This window comes from Marmota monax, unplaced genomic scaffold, assembly GCF_021218885.2.
Source record: "Marmota monax isolate L192 unplaced genomic scaffold, Marmota_monax_Labrador192_F-V1.1 WCK01_AAM20220418_F8-fsc00052, whole genome shotgun sequence".
NCBI lineage: Eukaryota > Metazoa > Chordata > Mammalia > Rodentia > Sciuridae > Marmota > Marmota monax.
In genome coordinates this window covers 7,659,803-7,676,812 of record NW_026693473.1, presented here as the reverse complement: position 1 = coordinate 7,676,812, position 17,010 = coordinate 7,659,803, and the positions used below count along the sequence as shown (strand labels likewise).

The window sequence follows — 17,010 nt, the reverse complement described above, 5'->3', positions numbered from 1 at the left end:
TCAATTTCTCACAGCAAGGCTAAAGGGCTGGCAAGAGGCTCAAAATGAAGTGTAATTGGAATTGCAGATAGTAGCTTTAATACAAGCCTTCACCTTGGTGGAATCTGCCCAAATTGAATGATTTTGAATTTCCTTTTTTATAGCTAAATAGGGCACAAGAAACAAAGTTCAGGACCTTCCAAAGGAAAAGAATTTAAAAGATCACTCCCCTTCATGAAGCTGAGATTTTAATGTTTCACCCATGCTGGGGTGAGGGTGCATTTATAGGGACAGGTATACCTAACAAGGGTTGTTGGATGATAACATTTTACATGTGGTCTTGAAAAGCTTCCAAATCAAGAATATATTTAAAGTGTTTGCGTGTTTAGCAGTAGTACCTGTGGGGACTTTGCAAAGTCTATGAAATCCTCTTAGGAGGGATGAGCTTTCAACCCAGTATTCAAAAATCTTCAGATTAAAATTCCAAAGCACACGAGATCGGTTTAAAAAAAAAAATCACAAATCTTGAAGAAACCATGGCACACACAGTAAAAACCAGGAGAAACAGAAAGACATTGACCCATAGAGACTGCAAAAATTTTATATTGTGTCTCAATAAAATATTTGTTTGATTAATATGCTTGAAGAAATGAAAGCTTGAATGGAAAAATTAAGGTTTTCTGAAACATGACCAAGTAGATAAGGAAATAGAAATAGAACTTATAAAAGATTAAATTGAATTAAATAGATAGATTGGCACAGCTAAAGAGAATGTGAAATGGGAGATAGCTTTTGTATTTAGTAACCATGAATGCAGCATAGAATGATAAAGAGACAATAACTATATGAAAGAAAGGTTGAGTGAAGAGTTCTAATAATTTAATTGGCATTCTAGAAGGAAATACAGTTTGAGGGGTAAGGCAATAGTCAAATAAGTGACTGAATAATTTTTTTTTTTTGGAGCTTTATCAATACATATTTATTCTCCTGCTTGCTCCTAAATCGCTCACAGATGACTGAAGAATTTTTAGAATTGATAAAAGATAATCCATAAGTGGTGGAAATCCCCTGAATCCCAAGGAGTATAAATAAAATTAGTCCCAACAAATCAGAGTGAAAGACAGGAAACAGGTCACAGTCACAGAAATCTTAAAAATGGCTATTTCCTTTAGTCTGACAGCTGATTTCCCATTAGGAACAACAGAAGCCAGAGGACATTGGAATGTTGTTTTCAGTGTACTTAGCTGTCAGCTTTGCAGTGACATACCTAGTAAAGCCATCTTTCAGGAATGACAGTAAAATAGATATTTTCAGACAAAAACTTAGAAGAGCATTTACTACCAACAGAAAGAAATTCTAAGGGACATGATTCAGATAAAGAAAAATCCCAAATGGAAAATCTGATACTTTATAGTGGCCACGATGTATTAAATCAAATGGATGTTCTAAATTACATTCTGTTATCGGATATTTATGTTGTTTCCAATTTTTCATTTTTAACTGAAGCTACTCTGGACATATATAGACAAGTTTATGCATATACATTTTCCATAGATTTAATTTTTTTGACTAGATGTCCATATTACATTACTAGACAAAAAAGGAGTATTTTTGATCATTAGTACTTGTTGTAGAATTGTTTTCTTAAAGGTTTTCACTAATTTACATTTAATATTAACAGACTGCAGATTTATTTATACATCAGTGTAAGGACCAGTATTAAATGATAGATCCTTATTTCTTATCAGATTTTGATTTAGTTATATATCTTAGACAAAAATGACCCGTCTCACTTTTTTCTTGCTTTCATATTAAAAATGCTTTGTAACAAGCAGATGCTAACTAAAATGCATTCCTTTTAACAGAAAAATATTTCTAACTTTATAGAATGGTGTAGTTTTTTATTTTTCTTTATCTTTTTAAAATTTATTAACAAATATATACTTAGGTCATTTAAAGAAATAGCGAAGGAATGCTTTATTTAGTTTTCGATTTAGTATAAAAAATGAGTATTTTAATGCTGCTACATTATTTTCTAGTTCTGTATATTTCATACTAGCTAGCCAACAGTGTAAAAATGAACTTATTTAAAAACGAAAGGATTATTAATTTGCTTGGCAGTTCTGTATTTTAACAGAAGCTGAATGAAAGAAGGTATCTTTAAAGCTTTTTCCCCCCCTGTCCTTTTGCTATTTCAGGTGCAAGTGAAAGTGTAGGAAAACATATGCTTGAAGCCTGCAACAATAATCTGGAGATGGCAGTCACTATGTTTTTGGATGGTGGAGGAATCGCTGAAGAGCCCAGTACCAGTTCAGCAAGCGTCTCCACTGTCAGACCACATACAGAGTATGAATTTATTTTTTATTGTTAGGAGCTATCCTTTGCCTAAGTTAACTAGTTGCATTTTTATCAAAGTTAGGTCGTTTTCTGGTCTTGAAAAAAAAATTAAGGTTGGAAGCCTCATAAAAAGTATAAAGTGAAAATTTTTGTATTTATATACCTTGAATTCTCTTGAGCACTGTCATGTCTGTTTTTAAATTCTCTCTCAGTCAGACTTCATGGGCTCCACATGAAGTCCTGGAGGCCAGCAGTGGCATGGTGGAGAGTGAAGCTGCATGATTAGGATTGGCTTGTGGCCAGAGGCAAGGCTTGAATGCCTCACAATAGCCAAAGGGGGAGGAAGAACTTAATAGAACAGCATTATTGCCCACATTGCTAAGCAGAGGCATAGCAATTTTTCTGAGCCACATAGCAGTTAAGCAGCAGATACAGAAATCCAGTAAAGCTCATATTTCCCAATTCTAGATTTTCTTAATTGTCCCAGGAATGTGAGTTGCCATGAAAAATTTTTAAAAACTAATTCTGGTCTGGGGGTATAGTTCAGTGGTAGAGTGTATGCTTAGCATTCATGAGGCCCTAGGTTTAATCCCTAGCACTTAAAAAAAAAAAAGTTAATTTACTTTGAAAAAAGGACAAATAATTTTGGTTACCTTAAATAGTTATATGTAGTTAATCATTAAAAGCATTCTCAGCTTATTGAGCTATAATAAATAGAGAATAGTAATAATGGTGAAGAGATTTGGTTGTTTTGCTCTTTACAATTAATACCATGAGAGTTTGAAATAAATACCTGTTGGGCAGAATTTCAACTGTCTTTGGAAAATATTAGGCCTGAAACTTGCTCAAAGGAAAGGCCTTTTTTTTTTTAAGTTGTAGATGGACACAATACCTTTATTTTATTTATTTCTTTTTATGTGGTGCGAGGATCAGACCCACTGGCTCTCATGTGCAAGGCAAGAGCTTTTTATCCAGGGCTTTGTCCATGGTAGGCAAGCACTTTACCACTGAGGTACACCTCAACCCCCTTTTAAAAATTTTGAGACAGAGTCTCACTAATTTGCCCAGGCTGGCCTTGAATTTCGGATTCTTCGACCACAGTCTCCCTAGTAGCTGAGATTACAGGTTTATGCCACCATTCTCGGTGGAAAGCCATTGATTTTTTTTTTTTTTTTTTTTTTGGCTTTGAATTTGCCATCCTCCTGCCTCTGCCTCCCGAGCTGCTGGGCTTATGGGCATATGCCTCCACGTCTGGCGAGCCTTTTTTTTTTTTTAAAGAAAGCAGCAGGTTTATTGCAAAAGTGATAGGGATAGACTTTATTTGAAGAGAAGGGGCCCCAGAGCTGGGAATCCCAAGCCATTGATTTTTGAGACAAAATTTAAAAATCCTCATGTGAGACTTTAATATTCCTTTTTATAGCATTCATTATATATAAAATTCAAGAAGAATCCTCTTAAATATGAAGAGGCAAAATACTAGTATTTTATTTTTACTAAATTAGAGATAAATTTAAAAACCAGATCATATACAGGCATAATTGCCTCTTTTGTTGAACTAGTTCCATATTAATACAGTATTGTTTTGTTGAACTAGTTCCATATTAATACAGTATTGTTTCCACATGAAGTGTGGGCCTTAGGGATCTTTATAACATTTTTTTCATGTTAATGTTGGCTATTTATTTCAAGTGTGATATTTCATTCTCCTCCACCATGGCTCAGATTTTTAATGGGAATCAATATGAAAACATGATTTAGTTTATAGAAACATGAATAGTAGATGGAGTTGATTTAGGGGCACATATCTGCCCTTCTCATTGTATAAAATGTATTTTTTAAATTGTGCTTTAAAAATAAATACATTTTTTGAGGTTCTGGGCATTGAACCCAGGGGTGCTGTACCATTGAATTCTACATGATGAATTGTTAGTATACCTGTGGAAGTGAACTTTGAAGAGAATTGACTTTCAAAAGATATGTAATTATATCTTCTGTTTGGGTCTATTTAGTAAGTAACCCAAGATTACTTACTAAATAGACTAAATATAACCCAAGATTATACCTGTATTAGTGTCTTTTGTAATTTAACATAAAACTCATTGTTGATTTATTTGATCTCACTTTAATATATCCTTGTGATTTAATTATCTGTCATTTTAGGTAATGTGATAGTACTTCTGTTAAGCCTGTTTTACCATTTTTGGTCTGTTTTGGGGGGTAAATCCTGTCTTTTTTCCTGTAAAAATTTGATGTGGGGAACCTGAGAAGGGGTGGGAAATATTTTTTTTATTTTTATATTTGTTCTTTATAAGATATTTATAGACAGTCTTTATAAGAGTCTTTATAAGACTTTATAAAACAGTCTTTATAAGACAGTCTTTATAAGACTGTCTCTATGCAAGGTATTTTACTCTAGTTCATCTCTGTGGATATCAACTAAAACACATTTATCATGATTACTGTGGTTCCTAAAAGTCACTAAGTCTGGGGTTCATTTTACTTAATTTAAATGTATTCACAATAATTAGTTTGAAGGTATTAGAAAGGTATTAGAAAACAGTTTTCATTTGATATTTTCCTACTTTTTTAATAGAGAAGAAGTTCGTGCCCCAATTCCTCAAAAGCAGGAAATATTAGTAGAACCAGAACCTTTGTTTGGTGGTAAGTTCAGTTTTTTTCCCCTTTAATTGATTTTGTTGTTGTCTCTAGGATTTTAATGTTAAAAACCAAGAAATATGAAGGCTTGTTCAGGGTGTTACTTAAGTGTTGTAAAAAAAAAATTTAGGGCTGGGGATGTGGCTCAAGCAGTAGCATGCTCGCCTGGCATGCGTGCGGCCTGGGTCCGATCCTCAGCACCACATACAAAGATGTTGTGTCCACCGAAAACTAAAAACTAAATATTAAAATTCTCTCCCTCCCTCCTTCTCTCTCTCTCTCTCTCTCTCATATATATATATATATATATATATATATATATATATATATATATGTTAAAAAATAAATACAAACTGTACTTAAAAAATAAATAAAAAGTCAACTCCCTTGCTTCTGGTTTAAAAAAAAAAATTATTTTTGGTATCAGGGATTGAACCCAGGGTCTCTTATTATCACCAAGCCACATCTTCAGCCCTTTTTTTTAATGTTTCATTTTGAGACAGGAAATACATATTGTACATATTAAGAACAGCAATGTACAGAAATAGTTTGTAAGTTGAGAGCAAGAGACTTATGTAAAGTTTTGTACAATGGAAGAAAAGAAATAAGTTGTGAGAAGATGAAGAAAATTTTATTAACCAAATCATTTGACCTGAAAAAGCACCTTAGTTGAGAGGTTTTTTTAAAATTTTTTATTTGTTTTAATTAGTTACACATGACAGTACAATGATCTTGACATATCATATTTTGAAGTTGAGAGTTTTTTAAAGATAAACTTTTAACTTGGCAGTCTTTTATAGACTTTACTATACCAAAAATAAAAATGCAGTTGTCTTATGTGTACAGAGAGTTGATTCTAGGAGACTCTCCCTCACACCTTCTTCTGTGGATACCAAAATTCATGGTTGCTCAAGTCTCTGAATAAAATGGCTTAATATTTGCATATAATCTATGCATGTCCTCCTGTATACTTTAAATAGTTTCTAATTTACTTATAATATCCCATATAATTTAAATGCTTTGCAAATAGTTGTTGCATTGTTTAGGGAATAGTGACACTAAAGTCTTTATGTGTTGAGTATGGAATCATTTTCTTTTTCTCTCAAATTTTTCTCCCAGTGTTGATCTGCAGACATGAAACTTGCATATATGGATGTGTGTGTATGAATATTTCTAGATTCAGAAATAAATAAAGTTGGGGGGAAATGTTGAAATCAGAATACTATAATAATCCTTTCTGAACTATTCAGGTCAGCCAGTCATTGTGCTGTTATTATATCAGATATAATAATATGTTGTTCATATTTTTCCATACAAATGCTATGAACTGATTTTGGAGCTGAAGAATAATGTTCGTAGAAGCTTTATCTTCTCTTTATTTAAAGGCATAGGCAAGATCTTTGAGTGGTAAAACCATAGGAAATGAATTTTTGTCTTGCTGTTGAACAGAAGCAAACAGGATTTCATTTAAAACCACACTTTTTTCTTCTTCTTCTAGAATGACATACACTCAGGAGGGAGAGTGACTTTATACAGTTAAAAAGTCAGTCTTATCATTATTAGGTCTTCTTATAACTTGACTAGGGTCTTTGCAGAAATGTTTTCTTCTTAGGACAGGTATTGATTTAAAGCATGGTTTTAAAGGGTGATCTGGGAGTTCCTAATGCCCTTTTAGGGGGTCTGCAAAGTTAAAACTATTTTTATAATAATGCTAAGAAGTTGTTTGTCCTTTTCACCAGAGTGACATTTGAATTGATGGTTTAAAAGCAGTGTGGAATGCTGGGTCAGACTGTCAGCATCTTAGTTGATTAGGGCAGTGGCACCAAACTGTATCACTAGTCATAGACTTCTTCACAGTCACATGCTCAATTTACAAAATAATTAAAAAGGCAGTTTTCTTTTATTTTTTTATTTTTTATTTTTTTTTTGTACCAGGGATTGAACTTAGGGGCACTTAACCACTGAGCAACATCCCTAGCCCTATTTTATATTTTATTTAGAGACAGGTTCTCACTGAGTTGCTTAGTGCCTTGCTTTTGCTGAGGCTGGCTTTGTACTCATGATCCTCCTGTCTCAGCCTTCCGAGCCTCTGGGATTATAGGCATGCACCACCGTGCCCGGCTGTCTTTTGTAATATTCTTGATGAAGCATTAAAAAGGATTATTTTCATTAAGTCTTTACTTGTGAATATGCATTTTCAAAATACTCTGAAATAGGATGTGTATGTAGAATACACTTTTGCATGCTGAAAGTACTGTGGTTGTCATAATCAGAAATACTTGTACGGTTATTTGAGTTGAAATTAGCAACTTTTTGCTGACAGTATAATTAGATTTGGGGACTTGGCAGACATGTTCTTGAAAATAAAGAGTGAGGGCTGAGGATATAGCTCAGTTGATAGAGTGCTTGCCTCTCATGCACAAGGCCCTGGGTTCAATCCTCAGCACCACAAGGAAAAAAAAAAAGAAAATGAAGAGTGAACTTGTTACTTCAAGATAACTGATAATACTTATTATCAGTGATCTTTTTTAAAAAAATATTTATTCATTTATGTGGTGCTGAGGATCGAACCCAGTGCCTCACACATGCTAGGCAAGTGCTCTACCACTGAGCTACAGCCACAATCCTATCAGTGATTTTTAAAGAGTTTTCAAGTAAAATCAGAATTTTAGAAAAATTGAATCCACTATTGTAAGCTTAATACCTCCCCAGTACTTAAAGACTTTTTTTCTCAAATCAGTAGTAAAGTCTCCTAGAATCAACAGATTTTTTAAAAAATATTTTTTGGTTGTAACTAGACACAATACCCATATTTATTTTTATGTGGTGCTAAGAGGATTGAACCTAGTGCCTCATATGTGCCAGACAAGTCCTCTAACCCCAGCCCTTAACAGATGTTTTATTGGTTAGTTTGTTGGTTTTTTGATATTGTAATGAAATGGTCCATATTTGGAATGTTTACTTAGGTCAGTGAATAAGTACTGTTAAATGACCAATGCATGATATTATAAAATATTATGCACTGGTAAGATTAATTCATACTTCAAGATGGATTGTATTAGATATTTATTGCTGTGTAACACATTGCTCCAAAATTAAACTGCTGAAAACAAACAAATATTTTGTTATATCACAGTTTCTATGGGTCAGGAATCCAAGCATAGCTTAGCTGGGTGCCTTTGGTTAGGGTCCCTAATCAAGGTGTCTGCTGGCTATAAGTCATCTCAAAGCTTGAATGGAGGAGGATCTCCTTTAACACTCTTGGTTAGCAATATAACTTCTTTATCACAGAGCAAATGAGAGTCAGAGAGGACTGCCCAAGATGGAAGCTACTGTCTTTTTGGAAATGCCATGCCATCCCATCTCTTCTGCCACATTCTATTTGATACCATCAATAATCAGGGTATTCACATATAGATTATAAATAATGGGAGAAAGGGATGTATGTGTAAGTTTTGTGTTGCTATAGCAAAGTACTTGGGATAATCAATTTAAAAATAGGAAGGGTTTATTTTGGATCACAGTTTTGGAGTTTCAGTCGACAAATGTCACTGTTTTTGGTCCAGGGACAAAGCAGAAGAACATAATGGTGGGAGCACCTGGAGGAAGAAGCAGCTCACATCGTGGCAGTCAGGAAGCAAAAAGAGGAAGAGCCTGGCATCCTCCTTTAAGGGCATACTTTTAAAGGCCTAACTTCCTCCTGCTAGGCTTCATGTCTCAAGTACTCCACCACCTCCCAAATAGCATCATGAAGTGGGAACCAAACGTTTCATACATGGGCCTTTTGAAGAGCAGTTAATGAAGCCCTAGTAAGGGATAATTGGGGTTCATTTTAGAGACCGCCTGCCACCTAGAATAATGGATTTTAATAGGACAAAATATGAAAAGCTCATTGATAAGATTTTAGGTTTCATGCTGCAACAAACCTTTTACCACTTAAAAGACCCAGAATTCCCACAGCAGTTCTAAGCCAAAAAAGCAATGCTGGAAGTATCACAATACCTGACTTCAAGTCATATTACAGAGCTATTGTAACAAAAACTGTATGGTACTAGCATAACAACAGACACAAAGACATACCACACAGATAATAGTCATCTGATCCTTGACAAAGGTGCTAAAAATATACACTGGAGAAAAGACAGCATTTTTGTTTTAAATAAGTTCTTTTTAAATATCTTTATTTTGTTTGTTTCTTTTTTATGTGGTGTTGTGGATCAAACCCAGTACCTCACATGTCCAAGGCAAGCGTTCTGCCACTGAGCCAAAACTCCAGCCAAAAAGACAGCATTTTTAACAAATGGTGCTGGGAAAACTGGTTATCCATATATAGAAGAATGAGACTATACATATCTCTCACCTTACACAAAAATGAACTCAAAATGATCAAGGACCTAGGAATTAGACTAGAAACTAAGCAACTCCTAGAAGAAAATGTAGGGTCAACACTCCATATAGGTACAGGCATTGACTTTCTCAAGCTTAGGAAATAATGCCAGGAGTTAATGAATGGGATGGAATCAAATTAAAAAGCTTCTGCACAGCACACAATTAAAAATGTGAAGAGAGAATCTACAGAATGGGAGAAAATCTTTACTAGCTATTTTTCTTAAAAGAAGATTGATATCCAGAATATATAAAGAACTCAAAACTAACCACCAACAAAAAATAACCCAATTGATATGGGAAAATGAACTAAGCAGACAGGTTTAAAAGAAGAAATACAAATGGCTAACAAATATATGAAAGAATGTTCAACATCTTTAGCAATTAGGGAAATGCAAATCAAAGCTACATGAGATTTCATCTCACTTCCAGTTAGAATGACAGCCATCAAGAATACAAACAATAAGAGGCTAGAGTTGTGGCTCAGTGATAGAGCGCTTGCCTGGCTCATGTGAGGCACTGGGTTCAATCCTCAGTACCACAACACACACAAAAATTAAAAACAAGTAAAGAATACAAGCAATAATAAATGCTGGAGAGGATGTGGAGAAAAAGGAACACTTTTACACTCTTGGTGGAGTTAGTACAACCATAATAGAATCAGTATGGAGTTTCCTCAAGAGACCAGGCAATTGGAACCCCACTGTATAACCCAGCTATACCACTACTCAGTATTTATTAAAGTCATCATACTCTAGCAATACATGCATATCCATATTTATAACACCATAATTCACAGTAACTAAATTTGGAACCAGCCTGGCTGGCTGTCAATGGATGAATGAAGAAAGAGTGTAGTACATATACACATTGGAGTTTTATGTGCCATAAAGAATGGAATTATATCATTTGCAGGAAACAGGATGGAACTTGAAAACATGCTGAGCAAAATAAGCCAAATTCATAAAGTCAAGGGTCATATGTTTTTTCTCATATGTGGAAGATTAAAAAAAGGAATGGAAAGGTTGTATGTGTAGGAGAGACTCATGAAAATTGAAGGAAGATCAGTAGGATAGAGGAAAAGGAACCAGAGAGAGGGAGGCGGGCAGAGGAAAGGGAAATAAATACTGGGGAACAATAGTGGCCAAATTATATTTTGTGGATGTACAAATATATGACATTAAATCCCACCATCATGTACAACTGTAATGGACCAGTTTTTAAAAATGGGGCAAAAAAAGAAACTGAACATTGAACCTTACTGATTAAATTGAAGAAGCAATCATGTATACATATATATTATTCATGTTTTCTCAAGACCACATAATAAAAAAGAAACTTCCACTAGTTGAGTTTTGGCATAGTATCAAAAAATATCCACAGTTATCTAATAAGATTATTAAAACACTTCTCTGTTTTGTAACTACATGCCTGTGTGGGGCTGAATTTTAATTTTATTCCTATATTTCAACTAAAAGAATATCAGTAGATATAAAATAATGTGAAGATGGTCTGAAAATCCATATTTCCTTGCTTGCTTTTTTTCTTTTTTTTTTTCCCCCTTGTGGTACTGGGGATTGAACCAGGGGTAACTCTACCATTGAAGTACAACATGTCCAGCCCCTTTTACTTTTTGAGACAAAGTCTTGCTAAATTGCCCAGGGTGGCCTCAAATTATGATCCACCTTCCTTAGCTTTCTGAGTATCCGGAATTATAGGAGCGTCCTACTGTGTCTAGCAATTCTTTAAAATTCTTTAACATAAATATTGATATATAGACATGTGAGTGATATATATATATATATATATATATTTTTTTTTTTTAACAGAACGAAGGTTTTAAACATGTGATTCCACATTTTTTTGTTGTTATGTTTTTTATTTAGTAGTTTTCATGGAAATAATTGTCCTGTGTAATGACAAATACAAGTTGTTGAGAAGGATGCTTTGGCATGGGGTAGGGGATGTTATACTCTATCTTATCCTGCTGCTAATCATTATTCATTAATATGGAATGTTCTGGTTATATGCTGGCCAGGCTTGCCATAAAGCTACCGTAATAACTATATATTGAAAAAAATCATTAAATGGCCTTATTTATTATAATGTACTAAGTGGTTTGGTAATTTCATAAGACCACTTTATATGAAAGATAATATTTTGATGATGGTGCTCTAGATCTAACCTATAAAATACCTAAAGACTGGGTAGTAGACACCATACAGGGGAACAGAAGACTGTCATTCTATTCACTTTTCCGTTACTAAGCTATTATGTTATAGTGGGATTTCTTTTTCCTTCTAAAATTCAAGATTTTTTTTGGTGTTTACAATTCTTCATGTGCATCCATTCACTAAGACAATTTTTGAGTCTTGGTTATTCAAGTGGTATACCAAAGGATAGTCATATCCCTTTGGCTAACCTGAATTGGACATTTACAGCATGTATTATTTCATCTACGTGTAGAATTGCCCTAAAAATCTTTCTTCCTAATATTACCACTGGGTTCTTTGCTTTTTGTCTTGGTCAGCTCTCCTTCTTACTGGGCTTTAATTTTCTCATTTGTAAAACATGATTGTGCTGAAGATGGTTAGATTAATTATGAATGACTTAAAAGTTTTTAAAACTTTATTTTTTGTGGGTGGGTATCATTTTGAATATATAAGTGTTTTAGAACTTATAGATAAGGAAGTTTCTAGAATTAAGTTTCAAAATTAATGCTTAACTTTTTTGATCAGTTCTATTTTTCCCCCTAAAGCTCCTAAAAGACGACGACCTGCCCGCTCAATATTTGATGGTTTCCGGGATTTTCAAACTGAAACTAGTAGGTATCTTGGACCAAGTTTATTATCTCCTTCTTCCCCTTCCTATTAAAATGGAAAAAATAATTAATATTAGGCATAATTGTTTTGAGAATTCAATTTATTGGAAAAATGAAATTATGAATTCAGTCTGTTTATGATGAACTCACTCTGAGCTAAATTGTTGTTATTTTCTAACCTATTTGGTTATAGAGGAATAATAATGGAGATGGAAATAACGTAAGAAATCTGGTAGTTTATCAATTTAGCTTGTTCATGAGCACTTAAAGGTGATTCTAAGGAAATGAAAAACTGATATTCCTCAGGATCCCATCTGTCAGTGGAAGAAATGACTATAACAAAAACTGTTAGGTTGGATTGAAAAAGAGAAGAAAATGCACATGACCCAAAGCAGCCATCATCAATGTTTTAACTACAGTTATTTGGAATAAGATTTTGGGTGGTACAGAAGGTTGAACCTGGGGTGCTCTACCACTGAGCTATATCCCCAGCCCTTTTTATTTTATTTTTTTATTTTATATTTTGGTACTAGGGATTGAACCCAGGGGCACTTAACCACTGAGCCACATTCCAGCCTTTTTTATGTTTTATTTTGAGACAGAGTCTCCCTACATTGCTTAGGCTACACTAAGTTGCTGAGGCTGGCTTTGAACTTGCGATCCTCCTGCCTCAGCTTCCTGAGTCTCTGGGATTATAGACCTGTGCCTATAATATAGGTCTGCTCCACTGTTGCCCGGCTCCTTTTTATTTTTTATTTTGAGGCAGGGACTCAATAATTATACTCATTGGTCTCCAACTTTCATTCCTCCTACATCTGCCTGAGTAGCTGGGATTATAGATTCATATCTTTTAATAGAATGAGTTAGAAGAATCTTGGCCATATATTTTTAGAGGACTTAGTATTGGGTTAGCAATGGAATCCTACGAAAAGGACAGTGTTATGAGAAATTATGAGGAACTCTTGGACTGTGCTTGATTTTGTAGTTTACTTATGAGCTTGTTGAGGGACAGACTGATCTTGTTATCTTGGAAACATTGGGAATGTCTGCATTGGTCATCATCCATACTGGCGGAGTCTCAAAAGATGTAGTTAGAAGCAACACATGTATTAATTTTACTTTCCAAATTAGATAAATGTAAATATTTTTCCAAAGTAAAGTTAGTTTTTGAATATATGAAAGGAATTATTTTAGATGACTTTTTTGGGGGGAGGAAGGTGCTAGAGATTGAACTCCGGGTCATGAATATGCTAATTAAATGCTGTACCACTGAGTTACACCTGAGCCCCAAATGATTATTTTAAATTAATTATCTGCTTTTATTATTTGGATCAGGAACACTACCGAGTTGTAAGACTCCCTCCTGATCAACCTTTTTATTTTATTTTTTCTAAAGTCAGCATTAGATATTTGCATTGGCGGTCAAGTACATTGTTCAGTAATTCTTCTAGTTTAGACAGCTTTTTTTTAATGTAACTCATGGGTCTTTTATTTTACTGGCCAGTTGAAACTTTTTCATCCTCTGTGTTGCAGTTCGGCAAGAACAGGAGCTAAGAAATGGAGGAGCAATAGATAAAAAACTAACTACCCTTGCAGATTTGTTCCGGCCACCCATTGACTTGATGCATAAAGGCAGCTTTGAAACAGTAAGTTGTTGAAGATTCAATGCCTTAAAACCTTCTGCATTCTCAACACCATTTTTCTGCCTAAGAACAAAAAGGAATTGGCATATTAATAAGTATTTTTACATGATACACCTAAAGATTACATTGGTTTATGTTTCTGCCTGCAATTTACAAAATCCATTTCTAATAGCAGTAGATTGAGAGTGCTAGTTTGATGGTATTCTCTGAAAAGCCTTGTGTGGTATCATTTTAGAATCTCTGACATTTTGATAGCTTCTTAAAAACCTTACTTTTAGTTTATCTTTGACTTACTACTGAGAATAGTATGTGAATGTTTAACTATTTATGATTTGTAGGCATCTTTTGCCTGTAGCTTTTTGTTTGTTCACTGAGAAATACCGTGAATTTCTTTTGTATTGTCCTCAGAATTTTAAGTTTATCATATAACAGAAAACTCCAATAAGGTTGATTTGACCAAATGAGTTTATTTTTTCATTTAGTCAGCCTAGAGTTGTGTAGTAGTTATCCCTTTAAATTTTTTTTTTTTTTATGTTTTAGTTGTAATTGGACAGAATACCTTTATTTTATTTATTTTTATGTGGTGCTGAGGATCAAACCCAGGGCCTCGCACTTGCTAAGCGAGTGCTCTACCACTGAGCCACAACTCTAGCCCAATAGTTGTCCTTTATCTGAAGTTTCACTCTCCATTGTTTGAGAAACCCAAGTTCAAAAATATTAAATTGAAAATACCAGAAATAATGCATAAATTTTAAATTGTAGACTCTTATGAGTAATATAATGAAATCTTGTGTCATTATACTTAGGACAGTCCCTATGATATATAGTACCCACCTGTTAATTACATAGAATCCATGTTAGTTATTATGTCAACTGTCACAGTATTATAGTGCTAACATTGAAATAGCTATTATTTAATAGTGGCCCCAAAACTTAGCAGTAATGATACTGGTGGCTAATGAGAAGGTATGAAGTATTTTCCTTTAAGTGAAAAGGTAAAAGTTCTCAATAAGTAAAGAAGAAAACATGGTGTGGTGAACTTGCCAAGATCTATGATAAGAATGAATCATCTGCTTGGCATGATGGTGCATACCTTTAATCCCAATGACTTCAGAGGCTGAGGCAGAAGGATTGTAAGTTGGAGCCCAACCTGGGCAAGTTAGGGATATCTAACTTGATTTCTGTTTCAACATAAAAATTATAAAGGCTGGGAATGTAGCTCAGTTTATTTTTGTCATTTAATCAGCCTAGAGTTGAGGGAGGGAATCATTGATGTTCATTCATCCGCTCAAAGATATCAGATTGGATGTTCCCATAGTTGTCTTTTCCCTTGTGATCTTAACATTGCAACTGCCTATCTTTTCTAGTGTTCCAGTTATAATAAAGCCATTGAACTGAAAAGCAGCAATATGAAAGACTAAAAGGATCTGGGTTGTATGGCATGTTTTCTGTTTTTATTAACTTTCAAGTTGTTCTAGAGCTTAATGCAATAACTGAGCTGGGTTTAATTTGATAACTTTGGGCTAATAAAAAGCAATAGCTTGCTGGGCCCAGTGGTGCATGCTTATAATCCCAGCGGTCTGGGAGGCTGAGGCAGGAGGATAGTAAGTTCAAAGCTAACCTCAGCAACTTAGAGAGTCCTGAAGCATCTCAGTGAGATCCTGTCTCTAAGTAAAATATAAAAAGGGCTGTGGCTGTGGCTAGGGTTCAATCCCCAATACCAAAAAAAAAAAAAAAAAGGAGTGTTTTTTTGTTTGTTTGTTTGTTTATTGAGAAATATTGTGAATTTCTTTTGTACTGTCCTGAATTTTGTCACTTTTTTTCTTTGTATTTCATGACCGTATTGTTTCCAATAATTCATTCTTTTTCTTTTAAACTGATAATACTAATTGTAAATATTTGCAAGTCATAAGTGATGTAAGAACTCAGAAAACACAGGCATTTCATTGTGATTAGATATTTCTTAATAATATCAAAGTAAGTAAAAGTAAGGGAAGGAATATGCAAGTCATTGATGTTTAAAGAGGTAGATGTTAAAAATTGGGGGGATACTCTGGCTGCTCAGGGAAGACCCTCAAGTTCCATCTACATATTATATATAAATCTGGGCCACAGTTTTACAGGTTTAGGAACTAGTGTAACTAGACAAATCATATTCAGAGACTATTTCTAGGGCATGCTAACCAAATGAGAAATTGATTAATTCACTTAGTCATTTGATACATATTTATTGAGACCTTTTCTGCATGATGGAGATTATATATTTCAGAGTTAAGATCAGACTATATGTAGCCTTGTACCACCTGACTATAATCCTAGCTTTTTAGGAGACTGAGGCAAGTTCAGAGCAATTTAGGTAGCTTAGTTGGACAACCGTGTCTCAAAGTAAACAGGGTTGGGAATGTAGCTCAGTAGTTGAGAGTTTGCCTCGCATCTGCAAAGCCCTAAGTTAAATCCTCAGTTCTGCCAAAAAAAGATTATATTGTATGTGACAGAGACAGGGAAAAAATGAGTAGCTTAAGTTAGAGAAGACTAGGCTGTTAGGATGGTCTACTTCAAGTAGTTATTAGAGCTACAGTTATTTTTGTGTTTTTATATTGTGCTGTAGTTCTTCCTTGTTCTTTTCAATGAGTCAAGATGACTTACCACTGTGTTTGTTTTCTAGCCAGCATGGAGGAGGGAAGGGCCTGAGTAGGTTATGGCTTTTCCTATTAAAGGCACAATCTATAAGTTGTACACATCACTTCTGCTCACATCTTATTGATTAGAACTTGATAATATGGCCACATCTTGTTGCAGTAGAAACTAAGAAATCCAAATACTTAAGATAAAACTGCAGTTTCTCAGACTGACATGGGGATAATGTGTATCTGGTACCTATTTTAGTCAGCTTTGTATGACTATGATGAAAATATCTGACAAGAACACCTTAGGGGAGGAAAAGTTTACTGTGGGCTCAGGGTTTTTGAGGTTTCAGTCCATAGATGGCCAACTCCCTTGCTCGGGGCCCCAGGGAGGGGTGGTAGAAGAGTGCTGCTGTATTCATGGTGACCAGGAAGCAGAGGGAGAAAGGGGAAGGGGCCACAGGAAGAACAGCCCTTCCAGGGCACACCCCCAGTAACCCCCTTCCTGCAGCTACACCTCACCCACCTAAATTAACACCCAGGTAGTCCATTTAAACTAGGATGG

General features: G+C 34.6%; 1 protein-coding gene across 1 annotated transcript in view; it reads left to right on the top strand.

The window, feature by feature from the left end:
* Positions 1-17,010, top strand: part of Ubxn7 (UBX domain protein 7) — a 53,931-nt gene that overhangs the window by 16,239 nt on the left and 20,682 nt on the right. The window contains exons 2-5 of the mRNA XM_046457900.2: positions 2,178-2,325; positions 4,910-4,977; positions 12,116-12,181; positions 13,712-13,824. Of these exons, the coding sequence (XP_046313856.1) occupies positions 2,178-2,325; positions 4,910-4,977; positions 12,116-12,181; positions 13,712-13,824 (395 nt within the window). The remainder of the gene's footprint in view (positions 1-2,177; positions 2,326-4,909; positions 4,978-12,115; positions 12,182-13,711; positions 13,825-17,010) is intronic.